Genomic DNA, 21,029 nt, shown 5'->3' with positions numbered 1-21,029 from the left:
CCCCCCGGAAGAAGACGTAAGTCACTAAGAACTCGCCCCCCTCTTTCACGTCTTTTCACTCTCTATGTCTGTCGGTCTCAATAGACTTTTGCTACAGATCAGCCACACGATCTAAGCAGATAGATATGTAGAGACGNNCCCCCACTTCTTCTATTCAACACTTCCTGCTGTGTCTTAGTACTGTCTTTGATGCGGGTTCGCATGCACGGTGAAGAAAAGAAAGCAACCTTCTCCATCTAACCGTCTCTCTCCGGCGAATCATTCCCAGCGTCACAATACAACGAAGAATAGCAAAGGTATCTTCGAAAAGAAGTATTCTTCTCTTCACTCTTCTCTTACTAAACTCCTCATCAATTCAGACTGCCGACCACATACGCACGTCATAGCTATATCTACACGTATATATACATATATCGATCGAGGTGAAGTTCTGTATGTCTGTCCCTTATCTTGGACTCATCTCTCCTTATGATCGTCCGTCTCTATGCCTTCAGAAGACCTCTTCTACCAGAGCCAGTTTTTTTCTTTCTTAAATAAAGGTGTAAGATCATGACGTATTTCAGTGTCGCCCTCTATCGTATTCTCGGCTCCTCTACTCTTCATTCATTCGGTCAGGATGATCATGAGGGAAGCATGGAACTTCCACGAAAGCTTTCTGTGTATACACCAATGAACTTTCTTCAGTAGAGAGGTCTAAACACCTCCTTGCCGTCACCCTCAAAAGATTTGCTTTCTTCTTCTGTGTCTTGCTACCGATATAAATCAGTCTCTCATTGTCTGGGCGTCACACGAGTCGTCGGTTTGGAAAAAAATCGCGCGAGAAAGAAATCTCATCGAGAAAAAAAAAAAAAAGATCTTCGTGTGTACGTCTACCACCTATCTTCAGGTGTACATACACCTCAATGGGTACAGATCTATCTATCCCCCTATTCTCGCGTGGACAGACAAACCCCAATGCCAAATAAGGCTTATTGAAAAAGACGTCTCCTCATTTTCACTTTTGTTCTTCTCTCTGTACATGAAAATAAAGAGGGCCGAGTATTTCAAGAATGAAAAAGAAAGGAGAATGAGTGATCTTATCCTTCCTGTGCATATCCCCCTTCTTACCCTGACACTCTCCATTCTTTTGACAGATAGCCGTAGTTGATAGCTAGTAGACACCCTTCGAACCACATAAGGGCTTTGTCAGCGATGTGTCTCACATCATACACGTGTACATACAGATATGTAGACATACACAGATAGATAGATAGATATATAGATCTACCGCATCCACGCAAGCCTATGGAGGAAAGATGCATTATGTCTCCTATGGCAGTGAAACAATTGCTGGTGTCTCTCTCTATTCTTTTCTACTTCTCTATTGTCTGAATCCTAAAGCGAGGGCTCTTATAACGTACATAGATACATCAAGTATCTCTCTATCTATATTTTCACCGTCGGTCCCTACTATCTCTCACTATTTTCTACCTTGGGTATGCATGAGGAATCCCCAACTATACAAGGGAAGGACCTCCCCAAGATAATAGGCGAGATCTTCTTCATGAGCGAGCTTCTCATAGAAGCCTGCACCTAGTAGCTAACTATGAGGTATGTCTCTCGTACATCCACCTCCCATAGTGAGAGAAGACACTCAGATCACATGTCTTGAAGTGAACAGAATCTTCCTTCTTCTTTTCTTCGACAGTCATTTCTCGGGAAGAAAAAAACGAAGGACATTTCCATTGTTCTCTAACAAAAAAAAACGCGAGAAGAGACGAAGACGAAGAAAAGAGAAGAAAAACGGGGAGGAAGTGACTTAACCTGCGAGTCAACCTACCTCTCCTCTCTCGTATACAAAGGCTTGACACACGAATCCTCTATTTCGACATATGCAAGGGCAATTACAAGGTGTACATACACTCCATCGAGGGGTGTACCATCACGTGTACGACAGACACTCTGGCACGGGGTGTGCATTTTCGGGTGTACATACACCGCAGCGCATTGACACATTGCCGCCCCACCCCCTCCCAGGACAACCTTAGACGATCATTTATGATAACGACAATATAAGGAAAAAAGATAAAAAAGCGAGTCTACACATGCACTCGTATACATTATTCATACCCCTCAAGTTGACGCTACTGCTACTATCCTACTACTCCTACTACTAAAATGGTAGAGAACAAAGAAAAAAAGGTGAAGAGAGACGGAAAGAAAGAAAGAATGAGGCATATGCTGAGGTCGAGGAAAGCTTTATCGTAAGACACATGACTCGAAAAAGATCTTCTTTTCGGTCTATCAAGATGGAGAGACATACCTCCGATATCACTATATCTATGAAAACAGACACGTCCAACTCTCTCTTGTGTCTCTACGTTTCTTCTTTTCATTCAAATGCCTTCAGGAATGAGTCGTCTCGTCCCCCCCCCTGCGATCTTGAAAAAACAGAATGCGAGAGGAAAGGAAAAGGAGGATTTCGAGAAAGCAAACGAAGAAACAAAGAAAGAAAAGGAAAGGCCTATGAGGAGCTCGACAAAGTTCATGTGGAAGTGCACAACTTCCATCCTGTTCAGATGGAGGGACAAAAAAAAAGTAAAGACTGTAATGAAAAAAACTCGTCTACTCCTGGTGTATGTACACCCCAAATCTTCCAAACCCTAAACCCCTTCTCCCTTGGCTTTGTTCTCTTTCTCTCTTTCTCTTTTCTTCTTTTAAGCCGTTTGTTCAAAGGAAGGATTGGATGGAGATGTGAGTTGTGTGCTAAGATGATGGCTGAGATGTGCTCCTTCTTTATTCTCGTCAGTATCTCCCCTCATCATGATCTTCTTCTTTTCATCTTCTTCTTCGTCTCCCTGTAGCGCTACTACCTTTTCTAGGGCTCCCCCGTCATGGCCTGTTCCACTACTAGGATCTCCTCGCGTTGACGTCCCAGCAGGAGGACGACTCGGGAAGGCTTTTGTATAAGGCGAGGGGTTTCTCATCTTGAGAATTCCTAGGATAAGAATCCATACATATTGAAGACATAGTAAGACAGTCATAACGATCTGTATAACGAGAGGATCTCCATCATTCTTCTTAACGGTGACGTCTTCATACAGAGCATTCGTAACTAGAGAAGATAGCCCTCCTATCATACTAGCAATGCCGATAAGCTTCCCGAAGTGATTTGGAGAGAAGGTCGACTCGATATAGACAAATACCTGACTCGTGAAGAGAGATATATACATAACGAAAGAAATCGACGAGATATACCCTGTCGCATCGATCATCTTAGGAAAGGAGAAAGAATACATAAGAACTCCAAACGTGTTGACGATCACGAGAACCTTCAGGATGCCGATCAGATCCGCAAGCTTCCCTAAGATAATACACGGAATGAAGGATAGAGGCAAAAGAATCTCCAACACAGAAATTACTTCAGAGGTGAACATGCGGCGGGCCGCTTGCTGGAAATAAGCGCTCGACCAGCTCACGACGACAAAGTATAAACAGATGAGAAAGTAACGAAGAGAGAAAAATTGTCTCCAAAAGGACGATGTCTTGACGTGCCCGTAGAAGACTCCAAATCTCTTCTTCACCCCTGAAACACGACTTGCTTCATTACACGAGGGAGACAGAGGATCTCCATGTGCCTGCTCCTGCTGCTGCTGCTGGTTTGATGGCGAAGAGAAAGAAGAATCTCGGAGCTCTTTATCACCTTGTTCACCCTCCCCATGAATACGAAGACGCGTCTCATGATTAGGGTTACGTAATTCGCTCGCCAAATCTTCTTCTTCCTCTGTCCGATCTGTATCTTTGAAGATCTTTCCTTCGTCATCCAAAGAGAAGCCTTTGCGTGGCATGAAGAGAAGTTCAAGAAGCAGAGCTAGGATTGGACCAAACCCACAATAAATGAGAGAGACTGTACGTACACTCAAATCATAGGTCTCGACGAGACCATTGAGAATGAGGGGAATTCCAAAGCTAGCCGAAGCAGCGGATCCAAGGATGGTTATGATTAAACCTGTCGACCCAGGGAAGAGACGTCTTATACAAAGAGTGGGTAAGAAGCCTGTATCAGCACCTGAACCAATGAAGATAAGAGCTGCATAATAAGCCGAATATTCAGCAGAAGAAAAGGCGAAAAGCATCCATCCAAGAAGATTAAAGCATTGCCCTAAAATGCCTGTATACAGAGGTCCTAGCCAATCTAATAGTGTCCCTGCGCATGCACTCATCGTACAGCACACAGCAAAAGTGATAGTGTACAACTTCTGAACCGCAACGTCTTGGTCATCGCATATATACAGCCTCCCTTCTTCTTCACGCAAATCAGGTGTATAGACACCTGTAACAGGATCTCTAAGACATAAATAGGAAAAGGCCTCCGTCTTAAACATCATAGCAGATAGGGCCGTCCAGCCATAAAAGACTGCGCTCGTTGTAAAGCCTATAAAGACGTAGATACATAAGATGATATATCGATTCAAACCTAAAGGCGTCTTCTGTCTCGCCCCAGGAAGATCACTCCGAGGTAAGAGACTCTTCAACCCTGAGAAACACCCACTCCCTCCGCGGCCCTCTCGCCGAGACACAGTATCATTATCATCTTCGTCTTCTGCTTTCATTCTCTTGCTGGACGTAGGAGCTTGACGGTCTCTCTGTGGGGAAAGATCTTCTACAGGAGAGCGAGAAGAAGAAGAAGAAGAGTTCAAAAGACCTGTACTATCTCCCTCAGGCGTTTTGCTTGATGGATCCGGATAAGAAGAAAGATCTCGTCTTTCTTCTTCTTGAAAAGGCGAAGAAGAGGTTTCATTGGCGTCACTTACAGGCGGTTTAACTGCAGATGAAGGGGGAGAAGACGTGCGACGCCCTGGGACTGTAGGCGGCGCATGCTTAGGTAAGATAGGTGGTGGGGGACCTGCTGCTTTACCTGGAAGCGGCTGATGAGCCATGATGGAGAGAGACGAAGAGGAAGAGATACAAAGGTCTCGAAGAGAAGAAGAAGAAGAGAAGGCTCTTCTAAAGAAGACCGGGAAGAACACCACAGAGATGATACCGACAAAGAAGAGAAAGAAAGCTCCTCTCTGTCGATAAGAAGTTCTGCGATCGATGTTAAGGGAAAAAAAGAAAGAAGATATGACTCTTCAATTGTGAAGAAGACGAAAAGGAAGAAGCGAAAAGAGAAAAGAAGCCAAGATGTCAAAAGAATAATTGAATTGATTTCTGGTGTATATACACCTGGGGGAAGATGGGCATTGAGCCACACCTTAAGACAAGGAACAGGTGTATAAACTATACATGGGGAGGAGACATCGATAAATGAGGAGATCTTTCCTGGATGAATGCTTGATCAAATCTCTTAAATCTTGGATCGAAGACCGGAGACAAATAAAGAGAGGGAGGACGAGAAAGAAAAGTCGGAAAGAAGAAAGAGAGGGCGGGGCAACTTCCGACCAGATAATAGAAATTGACGGTATGAAAGCTGCCGATGTAGAAGACACACTCATTGATCTCCTTGAAGAAAGACTATTACAGAGGAGAAAAAGAAGATGAAGAAGACAGAAAGAAACAAGAGAAGAGAAAGAAGAGAAAAAGAAAAAGCTTCTTCAAGGCAGACAGATGAAGAGGAAGAGAAGGGATACCCACAAGCCTTTAACTTTTTCTCCTGTATATGTTCTCGAGAAAAGGCAGAAAATTGACTGAGCTTCATAAGGACCTCCGGAGAATAGGAGAGAAGTCTGTATCAATGATAAGAATGGTTGAAATAAAGGAAAGTACTGATCTATTGTTTCTCAGATCCGGGCTACTGTCTTTTCATTCATATATGTCACATCTCTATTCTATCGTTTTGTTGGTATCTATAGCCTAGCGTGCTTTCTCATTCACATATCTCATATCTCTTGTCCCTTTGAACCAAAGAGCTTGAGCTTATAGAAGACTCCATTCTGCTGAAGATGAAGAAACCTCTCTCTAGAAAAGCATAGAGAATCCTCCTTCTCTCTCCCCTTCAAAACGGATGGTGTGATGATCTCTTCATAAGGCGTGTCTAATCGCGAGAAAGGTGAGAAGTCTGTCTACGGCAGAGAGGCTATATCTCTGTTGATCGAATGCTTCTTTCCTGAGGAGGGCAAAGCAGGAGAATTCCTCGCTCTTATTCGATGACTGACAAAAAAAGCCGAGACCTCCGTCTCAACAGAAAGGTTGGCGACGAACACCTCTCTCGGTATCAGTACATGCAGGAGACAGCCGCTTGTCCTATCTTTCCGTTGAGGGGAGAGTCAAAAGGAGAGAAAGAGAAGATTCGTGACGAAGAGGAGACCCTGAGAAGACTGTCGAGGTGAAGAAGAGAAAACAAGACAAAACGCTTGAAAAAAGAAGTCTCTATAAATTCCTCCTTGCCCATTGCTCATTGCTATCGGTGGACGATAAGAGCGAATGCCAAATTACAGAAAACGACGAGACTTGAGAGAAACCAAAGACAATGGCGACGAAAAGAACGGTGAAAAGAGGAGAAGACGGAGAAAACGAGTCTCAGAAGAGGAAGTAGTCATGCTGGGGGATTCGATATAGACAGACCGGGGGGAGTTCTACCGGGGAACAGCTTTTCCAGAAAAACGGAAGAAGAAGCACAGTCAAGCTGAAGGAGACGAGAAAGAAGGGAAGAAGAGTGGGGAGATTTCTCACGTGCTCACCCATCATCGTGACTTTCACCGCTCATCGGATATTAAACAGGGTGGCGGGGGGTGGGTGGAGCAATGAGGGCTCTCGGGTGTATGTACACCCGGGTGAGGTGTATGTACACCTCGGGATGACGAAGGTGTACATACACCGGATATTTCTGGTAGCTGGTGGGCCAGCACCCGTGTACCACGCACGAGTGGGTTCTGGTGGTTTCTCAGCTGCCATTGCAACCTACGACGACGATGAGGGCGACGACTGGATCGATTGATCAAGGGGGGAAGGGTGTCTCCTTCTCGCTCTCGGTCCCTTTTAAACTGAAGTTTTCTTCAGCTTCGCTGCCTCATTTCGCTTCTCGGTGGCGATTTGTTTAGACTTTGCCTGTCCCAGTTTTTTGCGAGTTTCCTTCTTTCTGCTCTCTGTTCGTTGTTTAGTGTTGGTCATAGATAGTCAGCACGTCACTTTCTCTTACATGTTTCTCTTCTTGCCATTATCTTCGCTTCTTTTTGACTCTCGTCTTGATCTCTCCAAAGAAGGCTAATCCATTCTTCTCTTCTGTTTCTGTCATATCTTCGCGGTCCTCTTTCAGCGAGGCCTAAGAAGTGAGGCGAAAGGAGACTTTGATCTCTCTACTTCTATTTTCCTCTCCAGTCATAGACGGAAGGCGCTGGTGGAAAGAGAAACTCGAATGCCTTCTCTGGATCTTTAGATTTCTTCTTTTCTCAACTTTTCATTTCCCCACTCGAGGTCGTGAGATTTCTTACCTCTCATGTTTCTTGGTGACAAGGAAATCCTGCGGCTGTTCTTTCGTTTCTCTTTCGCAACGAAAAGGACGGAAAGTCTTCTTCTTTTACTAGGTTTACGTCTTCGCGAAAGTCATTCAGTCTTTTTCAACCTTCTATCCATCTGATAATTGTCCTCTCCCCCTCCATCCTCGCCTCTATATCTATTTGATTTCCCATCTCCTACTTCCTGACGAAGTTGGAGTGTATATACACTCCACCTCGAAACTCATTCTCGGCCAATTTGAGTGGGGGATCACGAAGAAACAAAACTCTTAGGAGTTTCCTTCCTCTTGTTGCACTTTTTTGGAAGAATCAATGGCGATCTCTCCCACGGGTAAGCCGAGGGATTCTTCTACCGATCAGAAAGATCGAAAGAAAGTTTCTTCGTCGGAGGAAAAGGACCTCTCTGTTGAATTCAGTAGAGAGGGGTGGAGAAGAAGTGAAGCTTGCAGGTCTTGTTTTCTAGCGAAAGAAAGAAAGTTCAGTCCCGGCTCTTGCTTCCTTTTCACCCTGTTCGAGCAGGAAAATGTACAGCACAAATGTATACATATTTCTTATCTTGTCCGTGCGGATATACATATACATAGTAGATTTATACATACTCATGTATATTTATGCTGTATGTATATATATATATATACGTACAGATATAAATATCTATATATATATGGTGTATATATGTACCTAGGTGCGAATTTAATCTGAGCCTATGAGCGCAGGGCAAACAACACAATTTTTCGAGCTAGCTAGAGAGGTGTCTAGGCGTAGCTCCTGACAGATGGGGTGTATTTTTCTTCATTGCATGCATTCAACAGGCCTATGTGTGTCCGCTCTTTCCATATGTATGGATATAGAGAGATTTATCAATACCCCTCAGCTATTCATGTACAATTTGGCCCTTGTCTAGATCTGTTCTGCCTGTAGAGGACGTAGGATCTTCTGAAAGCAACACTCCAGGGTGTATGTACTGTGTATGAATATGTAGGTATCTGCATGTATAGATAGCTCTATGTTTCTGTCTGTCTTTCGTCGCTATTGTTGTGTTCTCATGTCTTCTTCGGTTTCTTCTTGCGGGGTGTATATACAGTCTTGAGTATTCTGCTCTTCATCTTCTTGGCGATCTGTGCCGTGGGTGTCTTCGTGTATTACGTCAACATGAAGCTCGCGGAGAGAGATGCCATGAGAAAGAAGAGAAGTGGAGGAGTAAGTATTTCAGAATTTCAGAATCTTTTTCATCTTTAGAGAAATTCAATTCTCGTCTTCTCTCTTCCTAAGCTTCACACACATAGGGAATTGGCTCACTTACCAGATGAGATAGATAGACATGCACATATATATGTGTGTAGCTTCTTCATATATAGTTTCTTATATATATGTATACATGGGTTGCATGCGGTGTATGCATGTTAATATGCGTTACACATGTATGTGTACATATATATGTATATACAAACACTCATATATTCATATACATATATATATACATATATGTATACGTATATATATGTACGAGTGAACTTACGTGTAGGGGGCAGAGGGCGTTGGACTTTTTTTCTGTTTCTTCTCCAGTGTGAAGAAGAAGGATTTGTGTATGAAAGATAGATGTCTTTTACTTTTAATTCTTACGTCTACTCCTCTCTTTGATCTTTTCAAAAGAAGTATCACCTTACGATTCATGATAGAAAGAGAATCTTGATAGAGGTGAGAAAGATCTCTTGAGAAGATGCAATCTCTATATGTATCTATCTGGAGGCATCCGTGTTTCGTCGCCTTCATGAACTATCTCGTATCAATTGTTGTCTTTCATCTTCACTAATGAAGACACTTCTTCCAAGCATTTATGGACGCTATTTCGATTCTTCTCTCTTTCTTTTGTCGTATCTTTCACAGAAACCGAAGAAGAAGGATAGGGAATACTGGACGTTAGATTAAGATCAAGACAGACAAAAGAAGGAACGAAGAAAATCGCTTTGCAGTGGATGAAGGAAAGAAGACGCAGAGACAGTAGACCGAAGAGGATCAGTCAGGTGTAGAGGAGATTGTACAGAGAAGCTTCAAGCTCGAATGAAGAATCTTCGGGAAGTAGAAAAGATTCATAAACTGACTTCAAGAAAGAGAGATAGGAACTCCGCAATACATAGGTCGGTATGTGTGTATAAGTTTAGCCTGTATGGACGTGTTAGGGAAGGAGAGAGAGAGTTCATATCGGATAGAGAGAATTGTTTCAAAGACGAAGAGGCTCGGGTGGGGCTTCAAATCAGAGTCAGTCTCTTCTTCTTTTTTCTCCCATTCTTCTTGGGTCGGTTCGTGTTGTTCAAGGAGAGAAAGATAGAAAAGAAAAGATGTGTAAATTAAGTAGCAGGAGATGTGGGTGGACCTAGGGTCTTGTGTGGGTCATTGCATGGGGTTGTCTCACTTTGCATGCGATAGATATGTGTGGATGTAGATGTATGTACATCTGTTGCCGAAACGTGTAGAGGTGACGTAGCAAGATAGATTTCTTTCATCCAAAAATAACTTCCTTGTAAGTCTGTTTCGACGCAGACCTAAAGCCGGGCCTTCGGTACATACACAAGCCGATAGTCCAACAAGGACATTCTCACATTGGCGCTCTCGTCAGGTTCTCATACGGATGTGCCATCGTACCGGACTTAGTCGTGAGGTAGTTCACTAAGGTGTGAGAGAGGAGGTCTTGCTAGACACGGCGGAGCGAAATAGCGAGAAAAGGTTCTCGAGATTACTCGCATTTTGTGCTATCCCTAACTAAAGTCACACCTAACACCATCAGATCGGAGCCACTTGTGTGGTGTGTCTTCACGATCGTACGATAAACAAGGAGTAGACATTTTTCCGAGGTGGTAGATATCATTCAGATTGCCGGTCTCAATTTCGTCCACCAGGTTCCTGTTGACCCTTCCCTCCTGCCAAAAGGAAACGGGGGGAAAAGCAGGATGAAACATTTCACTCGGCTCTCGAGCTCAAGTATAATTATCTATCCATGGGAGTCTTCGTCTCTCATGTCACCTCAAGAGGAGCTAGACCCACTGGGGTGCGAGCACAGGTCGACCGGACCACACCAAAGGTCGTTCAGGAGTGCTATCTATCTATCTATCCTTTCATTCAAATGCTGCACATCACGTTTAGGTCTCGGACCAGCGTCTGTGGCGCACATGATTGCTCTCTATTCTCAGTCGAGCGGCATTCGATTCTTCAGCAGATGACGACCTTCAGTTACCCCCTATGTTACTGACACGAGTAAGATCCTGTCAAGAAAGCGTGCGGACTCGAAGACACTTTGGCACTGTATCGTGAACGGAAGGAGTAAAGGCGAGCCAAGGAAAGCGTGGCTTTTATCACGATAGATGAATTCGATAGTAGCACCGCATGGTTTCGATCCATGGACCTGGGGGTTATGAGCCCCCCACTCTTCCACTGAGCTACGGTGCTGGAGAGAGAGTCGCTTGCATCTCGGAGGGGCAGGCGCGGTTTGTCTCCCTGTGTGCTTTTCGGATGTGTCCTGTCTGAAAGCGGTTGTAAGCCAGATTCATTGCTGATGACCCTGTATGGACGTGGGCTACGTTCGCGGTACAATTGACAGTCATGCGACGTGCAGGAATGTTGCGCTCACCCTTTCCATACACATGCATCTGTACTGGTCGTAGAAGCACACTTGTACATCACTAGCAGGCCTTCGGCACACACATAGGAGGCCCGTGGAGCCTTTCGAACACCGCAGGGGAATGAATGCCATACAGGAATGCAGACAACATTTGCGAATGCGGCACTACTTCTGCCTCCTTCCCACTCACTGTACAAGTCTGAGGGCAAGAAATGAAACGGAGGAGGATGAAGCGAGGGCTTCCACCTACCCTGGTGCAACTCTCCCAGTACACTTATCGTCGTGCGTTTGATCGGGGGACGACGAGCTAGAGGGCAGGGGGAGTGTTAGTGTTGTCCCGGGGGGCTACGTGGACGCTAGCTAGTCGGCGAGTCATCATTCCTTTTCTCAGCGCCGCGACGACCCTCGGCGCATTCGAACGCAGACCGACACGCGAGGTGGTGATGGGAGACTTTCAGATGCTTCTTCTGAGAACGAAGAAATCTCTTTACCGTTCCCGTTTGTCAGTTTCTTCTCTTTCGTGGAGGAAACCATTTTCCCTCACAGGTGTCCGTAGAAAGTAGTTTCTTTAAATTTGTAGTCGACATAGCAGTAGAAATAGTAGCGGTGTGTTCAGAAAGAGTAGAGTAGGTGACTTGACTGATCTTTTTTACTCCGTCTCACTTCTTCCTCCACCAAAATTCTTTCCTCCCCGACTCTTCGCCCCGTGTGTGCCCTCGATAATGAGTCTGTTCGCATCGATCGAAGTGTGGTTGTATGTGAATGACTAACCCAGTCGGTAAACCACGTCAAGTGTTCTACTTTCCATCATGGATACGGATGGGCGCGGTGGTAGTGAAGGCTCGACCTGTTGATATCGTTCTTTCGTTTGCTTTCCTCGTCCCTGTCCACTCTTTCTGAGAGGACAAAATAACTTTAAGCTCTGTTGCTAATCGCCGAGCGGCACCCGGGTCTAGACTGAATGAGTGGGTGTATGTCTGCGGTGTGCTCGATGCAAAGATGGGTTGGGGTACGGCAACTGAGAGCACAGACTGCAGGCCATCCATCCTGTTTCCTTAGTGTTTACTACTCGGCTTCATCGCGTTTGTGTTTGGCTTCCGTCCATCTTGTTCTCACAAGGCCTTCTTCGTTTGAAAGGATGGTAATCAGCGACTCCACATGGACAAGCGGCAGCCCAGCAAGAAAAAGTAGACGGAGAATCCACTTCGTCGTTCTCGCGGGGGGCTTCTGTTTTTCTTCTTGAGGATCATGATACCGATTGTCTTCCCTATTCAAGCTTCCTGTTCCCCGAGAATTATTGAAAGCTTCCCTTGTCGTCTTGTTACCTCATCGTTTTTGGCACGAAGTATAGCCCAAGCCGCCGGGTGTATGGGGTTTTCAGCTCTTTTCTTTTTTTTAACGGAGCACCTGTTCTCTTTTGCCTGTTCTCTTCACTTTTTCCTGTCTTCAATGCCGCGTCCGGCTTGCACTGGAGACTGACTGGCCACTAGACTACAACGTGCCGACCACCCACTGACTTCAACTTCGCTTTTCGCCTCCTACATTCAGCAGACTATCCTCCTTAGTCCGGCTGCGCCTTCTATTCTCGATCTTTCGGCCTTGGCTCGTGAGAGGAACAGGTGCCCTCTCGTGTAAACACGCAAGCAGAGACCAGGAAACGAGAAAGTTTTCTGCTTAGGTGCGGTTGTGACCAATCTGTAGCCATCCCAACCTGCCCTCCCCCCGAGGTGGCCTTCTGGGGGAAAATTGGCTTCTATCTCTTCTTGGCGTGGTGGGGTGGTCAAGAGAGGAGGAGTATCAATCACAAGAGAGGCCAACACACCCAACAACGTTGTGTGGTGGAGAGCTAGAGAGGATACGAGATTGAGCGTTTCAGCACGAAAAAAGCAGAGAATAGCACGAACACATACAGAAAGAAACTATTCTTTAATCTGTCCTATGAATCAGTTCTAACACACGCCTGAGGAAAATGGGAGCCGCTGAGTCCAAAGAGAAGCTTGATGGTAAGCGAACGCAGAGAGGATCTGGGAATTCGACGGAGGGTCGTTCTCGCTGTTCTCTTTTTTCTCTTGTTGAAGGCCCGCCCATCTGTTGCTAGTCGGCTTCTCTTGTGTCTCTCGCTATGTGCTTAGCGAAAACCCACCTCAGCCGCCTACACACCCACTTACGATAATATATATATATATATATATACACGCACACATATGTGGACGCGCAAGTTCGCTGGCATAGGTCGTCAAATGTGGGTGTACAGACGCTCTTTCTACACTCTTTTCTCTTCCATGCAGCATGTATGTACACATAGGTAGATTCTTAGCTTATACCTATGTCTGACTCTCTCTCTCATATATACGCAGATAGGCGCCTTCTATATGCCCCATTCACATATATATATATATATACATACTCACTCTCTGGTTGCCATTTGTGTCATTCTCTTCTAATACATTCATCGCGTCATCCGTTATGGTCGCAGCCCCCGCGCGTCCTCTGACGAACGGAAAGATTTTGACTTGCCCGGGGGTCATTGCCGACGCCTATGTACGCTATGTACGTAATATCCCTGCGCCCGGCACCACAGAAAAGACGTACGGCGGCAGAATTGATCCTTCTTGCTGCCGATACTACGTCCACTGACGAAATAGTAACAGCGGAGCTGAAGAAAAGGAAGAAGACGTCTTCCTTTCTTCTTCCTGCCCGTGTTGTGTCTTTCATGAGAGCAGAAGCTGTACGTGAAAACCGCCGTTCCATCAATCGGTCTATAAGAGAGCTTGATAGAGAAGCGCTGTCGCTAAATCGTCTCGAGCAACAACTCCTCACGCAAATCAAAAACCAGGCTTTCGTTCAGCCAGAGGTATGTCAAGAAAAGCTAATGAGACATATTCAACTCCTCTCACTCTCGCCGTCTTTTCAGGGGAAGTCACAAAGAAGCATTCCTGTCATTCGGTACGCATTGCCTTGCATGTATGTATACCATAGTTGCTTAGTGTACTCGTACTCGTCACTCTCAGTAGGCATATAAATGTATCTACCTGCTATATGTATATGTATGTGCGAACTGCACGCGCTTCCCGTCTCCCCAGCCTCTCTGTACTCAGTGAAGTTTTCTTTTGAAATCGTCCATCTATCAGGTAAATACGGTGTTTAGTTGACTTCGTCTCTACGTTGAGAGCATTTCTTTTTCTCCGCATTTATCCAGACGATGTACACCTTTATTTCAGTCCATCTGCATAAGTGTGTATACGTGCATGTAGGTGCACGTCTATATGCTATTTCTCTAGCTTCAATGACTCTGCGTGCACTCCCGTCTTAGTACATGTGGTGTGTGTCTCTGTGGTCTACGTGTTGAACTCCCTCGTACACAGATCTCCTCCACACTCTCTCATCGAAGACGATATAACTTTCTCTCTCCGGGAAGGCCTCTCTGTCTGTCTGGTAGTGTGGTTAGTAGCTAGGGATCTTCTTTGCTGTGACTTGCCTCGATACATCAGCATGCATGCTCAGACACGCTCTTCTTCCGAAGCTGGTTTTCTACACGTGCTTCCCAAGCATCGTTAGAAGTTGCCTTCTGCACAACTGCATTGTTCTTTCTTGTAACTCTACTTTCGGTACATCAAGAACGCGCCTAAGCTTGGTGCCACTATCCCATGCCTTCACGACTCCTTATAGTCAGAGACACATATTTTTCTTCAGAAAGCCACACGTCTGCAGTAGGACTCTGGCACACAGACTCGTGGCTACACCATAGTTGTCAACATATCGGTAGACGATTCTACCTGTCTATCTCGCTTCTCTGCCCATCTATCTCCAACCAGTACACGCTCATTTCTAGTTGTGTGCTCTGGATAGCTGATCTGCAACTACTTTCTGAGTTACCGTTCATATATCCCCGCTTCTACTTTTCTCTCTTTGTTGGTAGCTACGTGTCTGTGTCTTCCTTACCTGCTGGTGTAGACATTTTTGCCTGCGCTGTGAAAGAGCTTCATGATGCGTTAGTCATTCACCACGCCATATACGTTGCAAGCTTTGTCACCGCCTATGAGTCTGATATTCTTTAGCACGTCGTCTGTCCCTCGCTGCTTCCCCTGCTAAGATCTGGTGATTCTTTTCTTCTTTTTCACCTTGGATAGAGCCTTCAGCGTGTCCACGCGAAGCAAATCGTGAGGGTGAGAAGAAGACGGACGGCTCTACTTGCCTGCAAATCTCAGCTCCTCGGGGCACGCCTGCAACTCCAGCAAATGCAAAGCATGCAGCAACTGCAACAGCACCTTCATTCTAGTGCCCAGGTCTGTGCATGCATATGGGTACGCGTACCCCTGTGTATGCATGCGTACATTTACATGCAGATATGCAGAGACAGGGAGAGAGCGAGACAAGGAATGCTTGAGTGTCCATGCATGTATGTGCATATATATATATATATACGTACGTTACATCCCAGACTGATATCACTAGCAGTCGGAGTGACCGGGACTTTATCAGCCTTCGTGGCTTAGGGTGACACTTGCCGCATGCGGATATGACTGCACGCAGGGGACGACAGTCATTGTACTTCGTTTTTCTTTTGCAGTACTCATCCGTATCGAGTTCGTCTTCTTCGTACACTTGGATACCACATATCTGTCTCCCGGCTGATCATTATATCATGTAGATAGTTCCTTTCCTTCTCTCTCACTTATCCGCGCTCTGCACTTAGCATTGCTTGGTTCTCGATACCAGACACCGGCCTTCATCCGGTGCTTGTCTTTGTTACAGCTGAGGCTAAGGAAATAAAGCCGAAGTGTGTGAGGCTTTTCAAATAAAAAAGAAAGACAGGCGTTCTTTCTTCAAATACCTACCTTTCTACCATAATGCCCGTCCTTTGTCTGTATCATTTGTCTCTTCATGTGTATGATAGTTACGTTTGGCGGACTCATCAAGAGCGTTTTCATCTTCTCGAGCCTCATGCGTGTATGTCCTGTGTTGTCTCAGGTCCTAATGAAAGTGAATAAAAGCTTAAACTTACCTCAACTACACACAGTTATGGCTGATTTCACACATGAATCTCAGCGTCTGGGCCTCCTAGTAAGGAGACAGGCATCTCTGTACTTGTCTATAACGATCTCATGGACGCAGCTAGCTGCCTGTCCCTGTATGGTGATACCTGTGTAGGGAGACAGTAAGGGACCACGGGGAATCTGCAGGTCGGGGGGGATGAAGAGTTCACATACATGTGAGATGCAATTATTCACGTCGACTTGCTCTTATGTGCACTAGCCACAGCTTCTTGCTCTGACACGTATCTATATGTACGCTCATACAAAGGTGTGTATGCGTATGTAGGTATAAATCGATACATATATATATATATATATACGAGTATACGTGTATGCGGGTCATGCAACCATACCATTTCTCTACGTCATGAAAGACTCGTGAAGCAGAGACACCAGTGTTGTCTTGTCCAGGGGAAACAATGAGAACTGACGAGTACCCGGCCAGTCGGTGTGTGCAGTTCGACACAAAGATCTAGGTGATACTTGCAGTGCGCAGACACCGCACCTAGCACGTATACATAGATGTACACATTCACCCATGTACTGCGTACAAAAACATGTATATACATACATTACACACACATATATACATTTATGAATATGCGCACGTACACATAACACATACATACACAGATAGGTACATGTATGTGCATGTACACGCATAGATATTCAAACATACATACATATTCGTTCATACATGCATACATATTCACACGTCCCTACATTCATACATAATCAAACACTCGTACCTACATACGTACACATTCATCGATCCATACATTTTCATAGGTGCATACGTTTTCATTCGTACATCCATAGTCGTTCATGCATACAGACATATTCATACATACGTACACCGTCATACATACATGCATTCCTGGGTACGTGTGTCTGGACTCTGCTCATGCCTTGACTGTTACAATCTTCTTCGCTCATCTGTCATCGCGCAGTTCCTCATGTTGATGCTCAGGTACATATCTCTCTCCGTTTCTCCTCTGTCTAGCCAAAGAGCCTCTCCACTTGTTCTTTTCTGTCGTTCTGTTTACTGCTTGTTTCTCCTCTCAAGGAAGAGATGATGACCGACGTTATTGATGATGCTATGGCTGATCCAGTACGTCTTGTTTTCTTTGTCTTTCTACGTCTTCTTCGCTGCTTCTCGAGCTCCTTTTGCACTTTCTGAGGGTTTGCGTTGTGGCGGGGTCGGCTTGCACGCGGAGAAGTGTATGAAGTATGCGCAGAAGAGTACATTTCATTCCTAAGTTTGCAAGGGCGACCCGAGTCTGTCCCGATATTCTTCCCCTCCCGTACAAGTATTCACATCTCCTCGCGAATTGTTAATATGGGCTACATGTAGTATCTGATAGATCTGTTTATATCGACGATAGAAATGTGGAAAGCTTACGTACTTCAACAATCTTTTCTTCTCCCTTGATGCCAGCGAAGGGGAGTCGAAACCATAGCGACATTGGAGTGGATGGCGACATGTGTGTACGGACAATCGGGAATGCTTTGAGCCTGTCCTGGGATATGCAGAGCCTCAGGCGTCACCACTTGTTCTGTCCTCCTTCACGATGGACATTACTTATTCAGTACCAACCTTTCCTTATGCATGTCATGACCTTAGAATGATTTCGGGTGCCTGTCCTCCGGATTCGTGTTTTCTCTGTCATTTAGAAAGAGGCCTTGTTGGTGCAGATGGGCGGACACGGCGGGTCTGGTGCCAATCTTGTTGTTTCTTTCGGTGTATCTCTTCAATTCCGTAGGCGAAGGAGGGAAGAAAATGCGAAGCAGGAACGAAAGGTTTCTCTTTACTAAGTCGCCATGTATGTGTATGTGTATGTTCCAGGCAGAAGAAGAGGAAGAAGAAGAGATTATAAGCCAAGTACTTCATTCGACTTCGGCAGATCTCTCCTATCGTGTAAGCGAAAAGCACCATAGGGTTGAGGGGGCAACAGTAAGGATATCGCTTGAGTAGACGAGACAGAGCTGTGTACTGAGAAATGCAGTGAGTCCTTGCAGAGATGGGATCTAGGAGATGTACCTATTCCAGCCTCCGGGAGCACAAACCGGGGAGCGTGTTTTGTATATGGACGAATATAGACTTACTTCTCTGAATCAAAGGTGAGTTGTTGGATTGCTGAGGCGAAAGCATGGTGGAGCAAGTTGGCTGCATGTGAAGAGCTTTTACCCCTCGGGAATGATTGATTGTACTAGGTGGCATGGATGCAGATAGAGCCGACAAGTACTGCTGCTTCGTTTCCTACGAAGACATTGATCGCTTTGTGTGAATATTGTAAAGCAGCGGTGGTTCGTCGCTTCTACGAGATAAGTATATCCGTGTGGTATATATCCCGATAGGAGCATATATAAGCATTATCTCCCGTGATGCCTTCCTTCTTCATTTCAGATAGGGTCAAAAGCTACAGTCCATTCAGCGACAAGACAAGACTTCCTCGTGCCTGCAACAGCAGGTCCGATTGATGGAGGCGGGTGTCAGCAGCAGCAGCAGCAACAAGGGGTGCAACCGTATCAAGGGTCTTTACTCGTAACTCCTCCGCAGAACGGACTGAGTTATTCATCGGGCCAAGAGAAGATTCCAGTTGCTGCCGGAGGGGGAAGGACTGCCGTAGGTGTAGGGGGAGAAAGGGAAAGAGGAGGAGGAGGAGGCGGCGCCGGCGCTACAGGTGGGTTGTATTCGTCGATGTTGACAGGCCCAGGTAAGTGGTGGGAGTGCGGAAGGAAGAGTTTCAGTTTGTCGCGTGGGACGCGCGAGTGGTATGGAGGCAGTAATATACGAGCAGTTTGTCGTGTCTAATGAAATAGTGATAGATTCTGGTGACAGGTGTAGTAGGTGTACAGATACACGCGTCCTGTTCAGCATGATTGAGGAGGGAGAGCAGTAGTCTAAGTCTGTAGGACACATAGATACATATGTATATGTATTTATATAGGTAGATCGATACCAAAGGCGGGCATAAGAATTGGGGGGCGGAAGTGGTAGTCGTCTTGACATCCGATTCGCTTGAGTTCAAACTAGAGGTTCGAGAAAGACAAAACCCAACGGTCTTGTCTGCTGCAAATCATCCAGGCCTCTTTGTACCCCTCTCCCTGCCGGTGTATAAGTCGGTCCAGTAGCACAGGGTCGCATCATCGTCAGTTGGCGAACTGCCTTCGGCACACTTACACTTAGGAATTCCTATGTAACAGCGACGCATATGTCTCGCTTCGCAGACAGTTTTCGTGCCTAGTGAAGGCATCATGATCGTAAGGATGGTGTTAGTCCTGTAGGTCTTGCTGTTAGTTCAATATGCATGAAGAAACCTCCCACCTTTCCTCTCTGCAGTGGTCTTCCTCCTTCGTAGCAAATGCAGTCTAGCTTCTCGGAGTTGCTCTTGCTGGCGTACACACCAAACAGGCACTAGCGACAACCGGTTTCAAGAGATGGAACGTCACATTGAGCAACGGCTTCTCGATCTCCGACGATGAAACTTCACAAACGCTTCGGAAAAAAGTCGTTCAGAAAACCAATACAGTCGGGAGCCCTACAGGCTCGCATTCAGTTTGTTTCAAAAGAAGAAGAAACCCCGAGGTTGCTTGCTTGCTCCTCACGCAAGCTAGCTCATGCTCGGTGAAGAGTGAAAGGAAGGAGGCTGAGGAAGCTCGTCGTACTATCAATAGTAGTCAATACGCATCGAGGCGCGTAGATAAGACGGAGAAGCTACAAAAAAAAACCCACTACACACGGAAATTCCCCATTACGATTCCATTCTATGGGCCTTTTCCCGGTCTCTCTCGACTTTCTTTCACCATACCTGAAAGTCGGAGTCTTGCCACGGCGTGAATCGGCGGACAAACGCACCTGGGAGAGCTAGCACGGACAAGGGAGTTGTCGTACTCACTTCTCTCGGGGGAGATTCTACATCCTGTGCCATAGTGCTGGTGATGCTGCCGAAGGAAGGCTGACGTCCAGCCAGCAGAAGTGATGTATGAATACGGAAACTTATCTTTTGTTGTCTCGCTTGGCACTTCAAAAAGCAAAAAGTAGTTGACGTCCAGTGTGCATGTCAAGTAGACTGGGTAGTCGGGGTGGTCGCGGAACTTATGTTGGCGGCGCATGATGGGTGTAGCCATACAGACCCACCTCTTAAAAAAACAGGTTTCTTTGTTCAGAGAGGAAGATCCACGTGAGCGCCGGGAGGCAAATACAGATAGGCCCGCCCGTGGCACTAAAAAGCGAAAAAACAGAGGTAGACAGATTGGCTGATAAGTCTAGGCATCTAGTCGTCCCTTCAGGTTCTCTTGTTCTTCTCCGTGTTTATTTTTGGTGAGGCTTTACATGCATTAACGCTGAAAGCAAGAAGCCGGTGGGCATTTCCTCGGCATAAAAAGCTCCTATTCTTCCCGAAGCCTTTCTTCTTTGCACTTTCATTCCTAGTGTACGGACTGAGACGTAACTTTCGGAAATGAGACAAGACCACAGAGTAGTGTCATTGAAGTCTCTAGTCACAACGGACACTCCTTCTAACATCAGAATAGTCCTGCGACAGTCAGACAGTCTTGAAGGTACACGTTCTCGAACCTTGCTGACGACAACGAAACCTGTAAGAGAAAAAAACGGAAAGGGGAAGTGGCTGTCTTCGAATCGTCCTTGCAGCCGCGGTCTGCTGCATTTTGACTTTGTCCGGGCTCGGAGTACGAAATCGGCTCTAATGGAAGGGGACTCCTTGTTGACAGTGCCGAGTCCCGCGAGGGTCTTTCCGAAAAGGCAGGTCGCCTCCCTTTCGGTGGCTTTCCGCCTACGTCTTCGGTGAGCAGTGAATAGCTATTTCAAAAGTTCAAGATCCCAGGTATTCAGCAACTACGATACGACCGATCTGAGTAGTGTGAACAAGGGAAACGGGAGAGGACAAGGGGTAGGGTGACACTTCTGGTTCCTTGGTCTAC

At 45.9% G+C, this 21,029-nt stretch overlaps 3 protein-coding genes across 3 annotated transcripts; 2 read left to right on the top strand and 1 right to left on the bottom strand.

The window, feature by feature from the left end:
• Nucleotides 1-904: 904 nt before the first annotated feature.
• On the bottom strand, nucleotides 905-6,679 carry CSUI_003017 (transporter). The gene has a single exon (XM_068063215.1). It carries the CDS (start codon nucleotides 4,917-4,919, stop codon nucleotides 2,697-2,699), a length of 2,223 nt encoding a protein of 740 aa, XP_067924810.1. The 5' UTR covers nucleotides 4,920-6,679; the 3' UTR covers nucleotides 905-2,696.
• Nucleotides 6,680-6,865: 186 nt separating this feature from the next.
• Nucleotides 6,866-9,891, top strand: CSUI_003016 (uncharacterized protein). Its single transcript, XM_068063214.1, has 3 exons — nucleotides 6,866-7,764; nucleotides 8,518-8,633; nucleotides 9,321-9,891. The coding sequence occupies exon 3, from the start codon at nucleotides 9,495-9,497 to the stop codon at nucleotides 9,783-9,785; it is 291 nt and encodes a 96-aa protein (XP_067924809.1). The 5' UTR covers nucleotides 6,866-7,764; nucleotides 8,518-8,633; nucleotides 9,321-9,494; the 3' UTR covers nucleotides 9,786-9,891.
• A 987-nt stretch (nucleotides 9,892-10,878) lies between these two features.
• On the top strand, nucleotides 10,879-20,271 carry CSUI_003015 (snf7 family protein). The gene is made up of 8 exons (XM_068063213.1): nucleotides 10,879-13,052; nucleotides 13,773-13,903; nucleotides 15,180-15,335; nucleotides 16,021-16,113; nucleotides 17,152-17,196; nucleotides 17,932-18,039; nucleotides 18,493-18,802; nucleotides 19,501-20,271. The coding sequence occupies exons 1-8, from the start codon at nucleotides 13,019-13,021 to the stop codon at nucleotides 19,569-19,571; spliced, it is 948 nt and encodes a 315-aa protein (XP_067924808.1). The 5' UTR covers nucleotides 10,879-13,018; the 3' UTR covers nucleotides 19,572-20,271.
• The last annotated feature ends 758 nt before the right edge of the window (nucleotides 20,272-21,029 follow it).

Source organism: Cystoisospora suis (genome assembly GCF_002600585.1).
Source record: "Cystoisospora suis strain Wien I chromosome Unknown contig_1281, whole genome shotgun sequence".
Taxonomy (NCBI): Eukaryota; Apicomplexa; class Conoidasida; order Eucoccidiorida; family Sarcocystidae; genus Cystoisospora; species Cystoisospora suis.
Note: the sequence above shows the minus strand (reverse complement) of the source record. Positions and strands in the feature narration are given on the sequence as shown.

What these genes read in the sequence shown, in the direction of transcription:
- CSUI_003017 (XM_068063215.1), bottom strand. Translation starts at nt 4,919, where the DNA reads ATGGCTCATCAGCCGCTTCCAGGTAAAGCAGCAGGTCCCCCACCACCT.
- CSUI_003016 (XM_068063214.1), top strand. Translation starts at nt 9,495, where the DNA reads ATGAAGAATCTTCGGGAAGTAGAAAAGATTCATAAACTGACTTCAAGA.
- CSUI_003015 (XM_068063213.1), top strand. Translation starts at nt 13,019, where the DNA reads ATGGGAGCCGCTGAGTCCAAAGAGAAGCTTGATG. An exon ending in GTCCAAAGAGAAGCTTGATG is followed by an intron (nt 13,053 to 13,772) that starts GTAAGCGAACGC and finishes TCATGAGAGCAG; the next exon opens with AAGCTGTACGTGAAAACCGC. An exon ending in GTCGATGTTGACAGGCCCAG is followed by an intron (nt 18,803 to 19,500) that starts GTAAGTGGTGGG and finishes CACACCAAACAG; the next exon opens with GCACTAGCGACAACCGGTTT.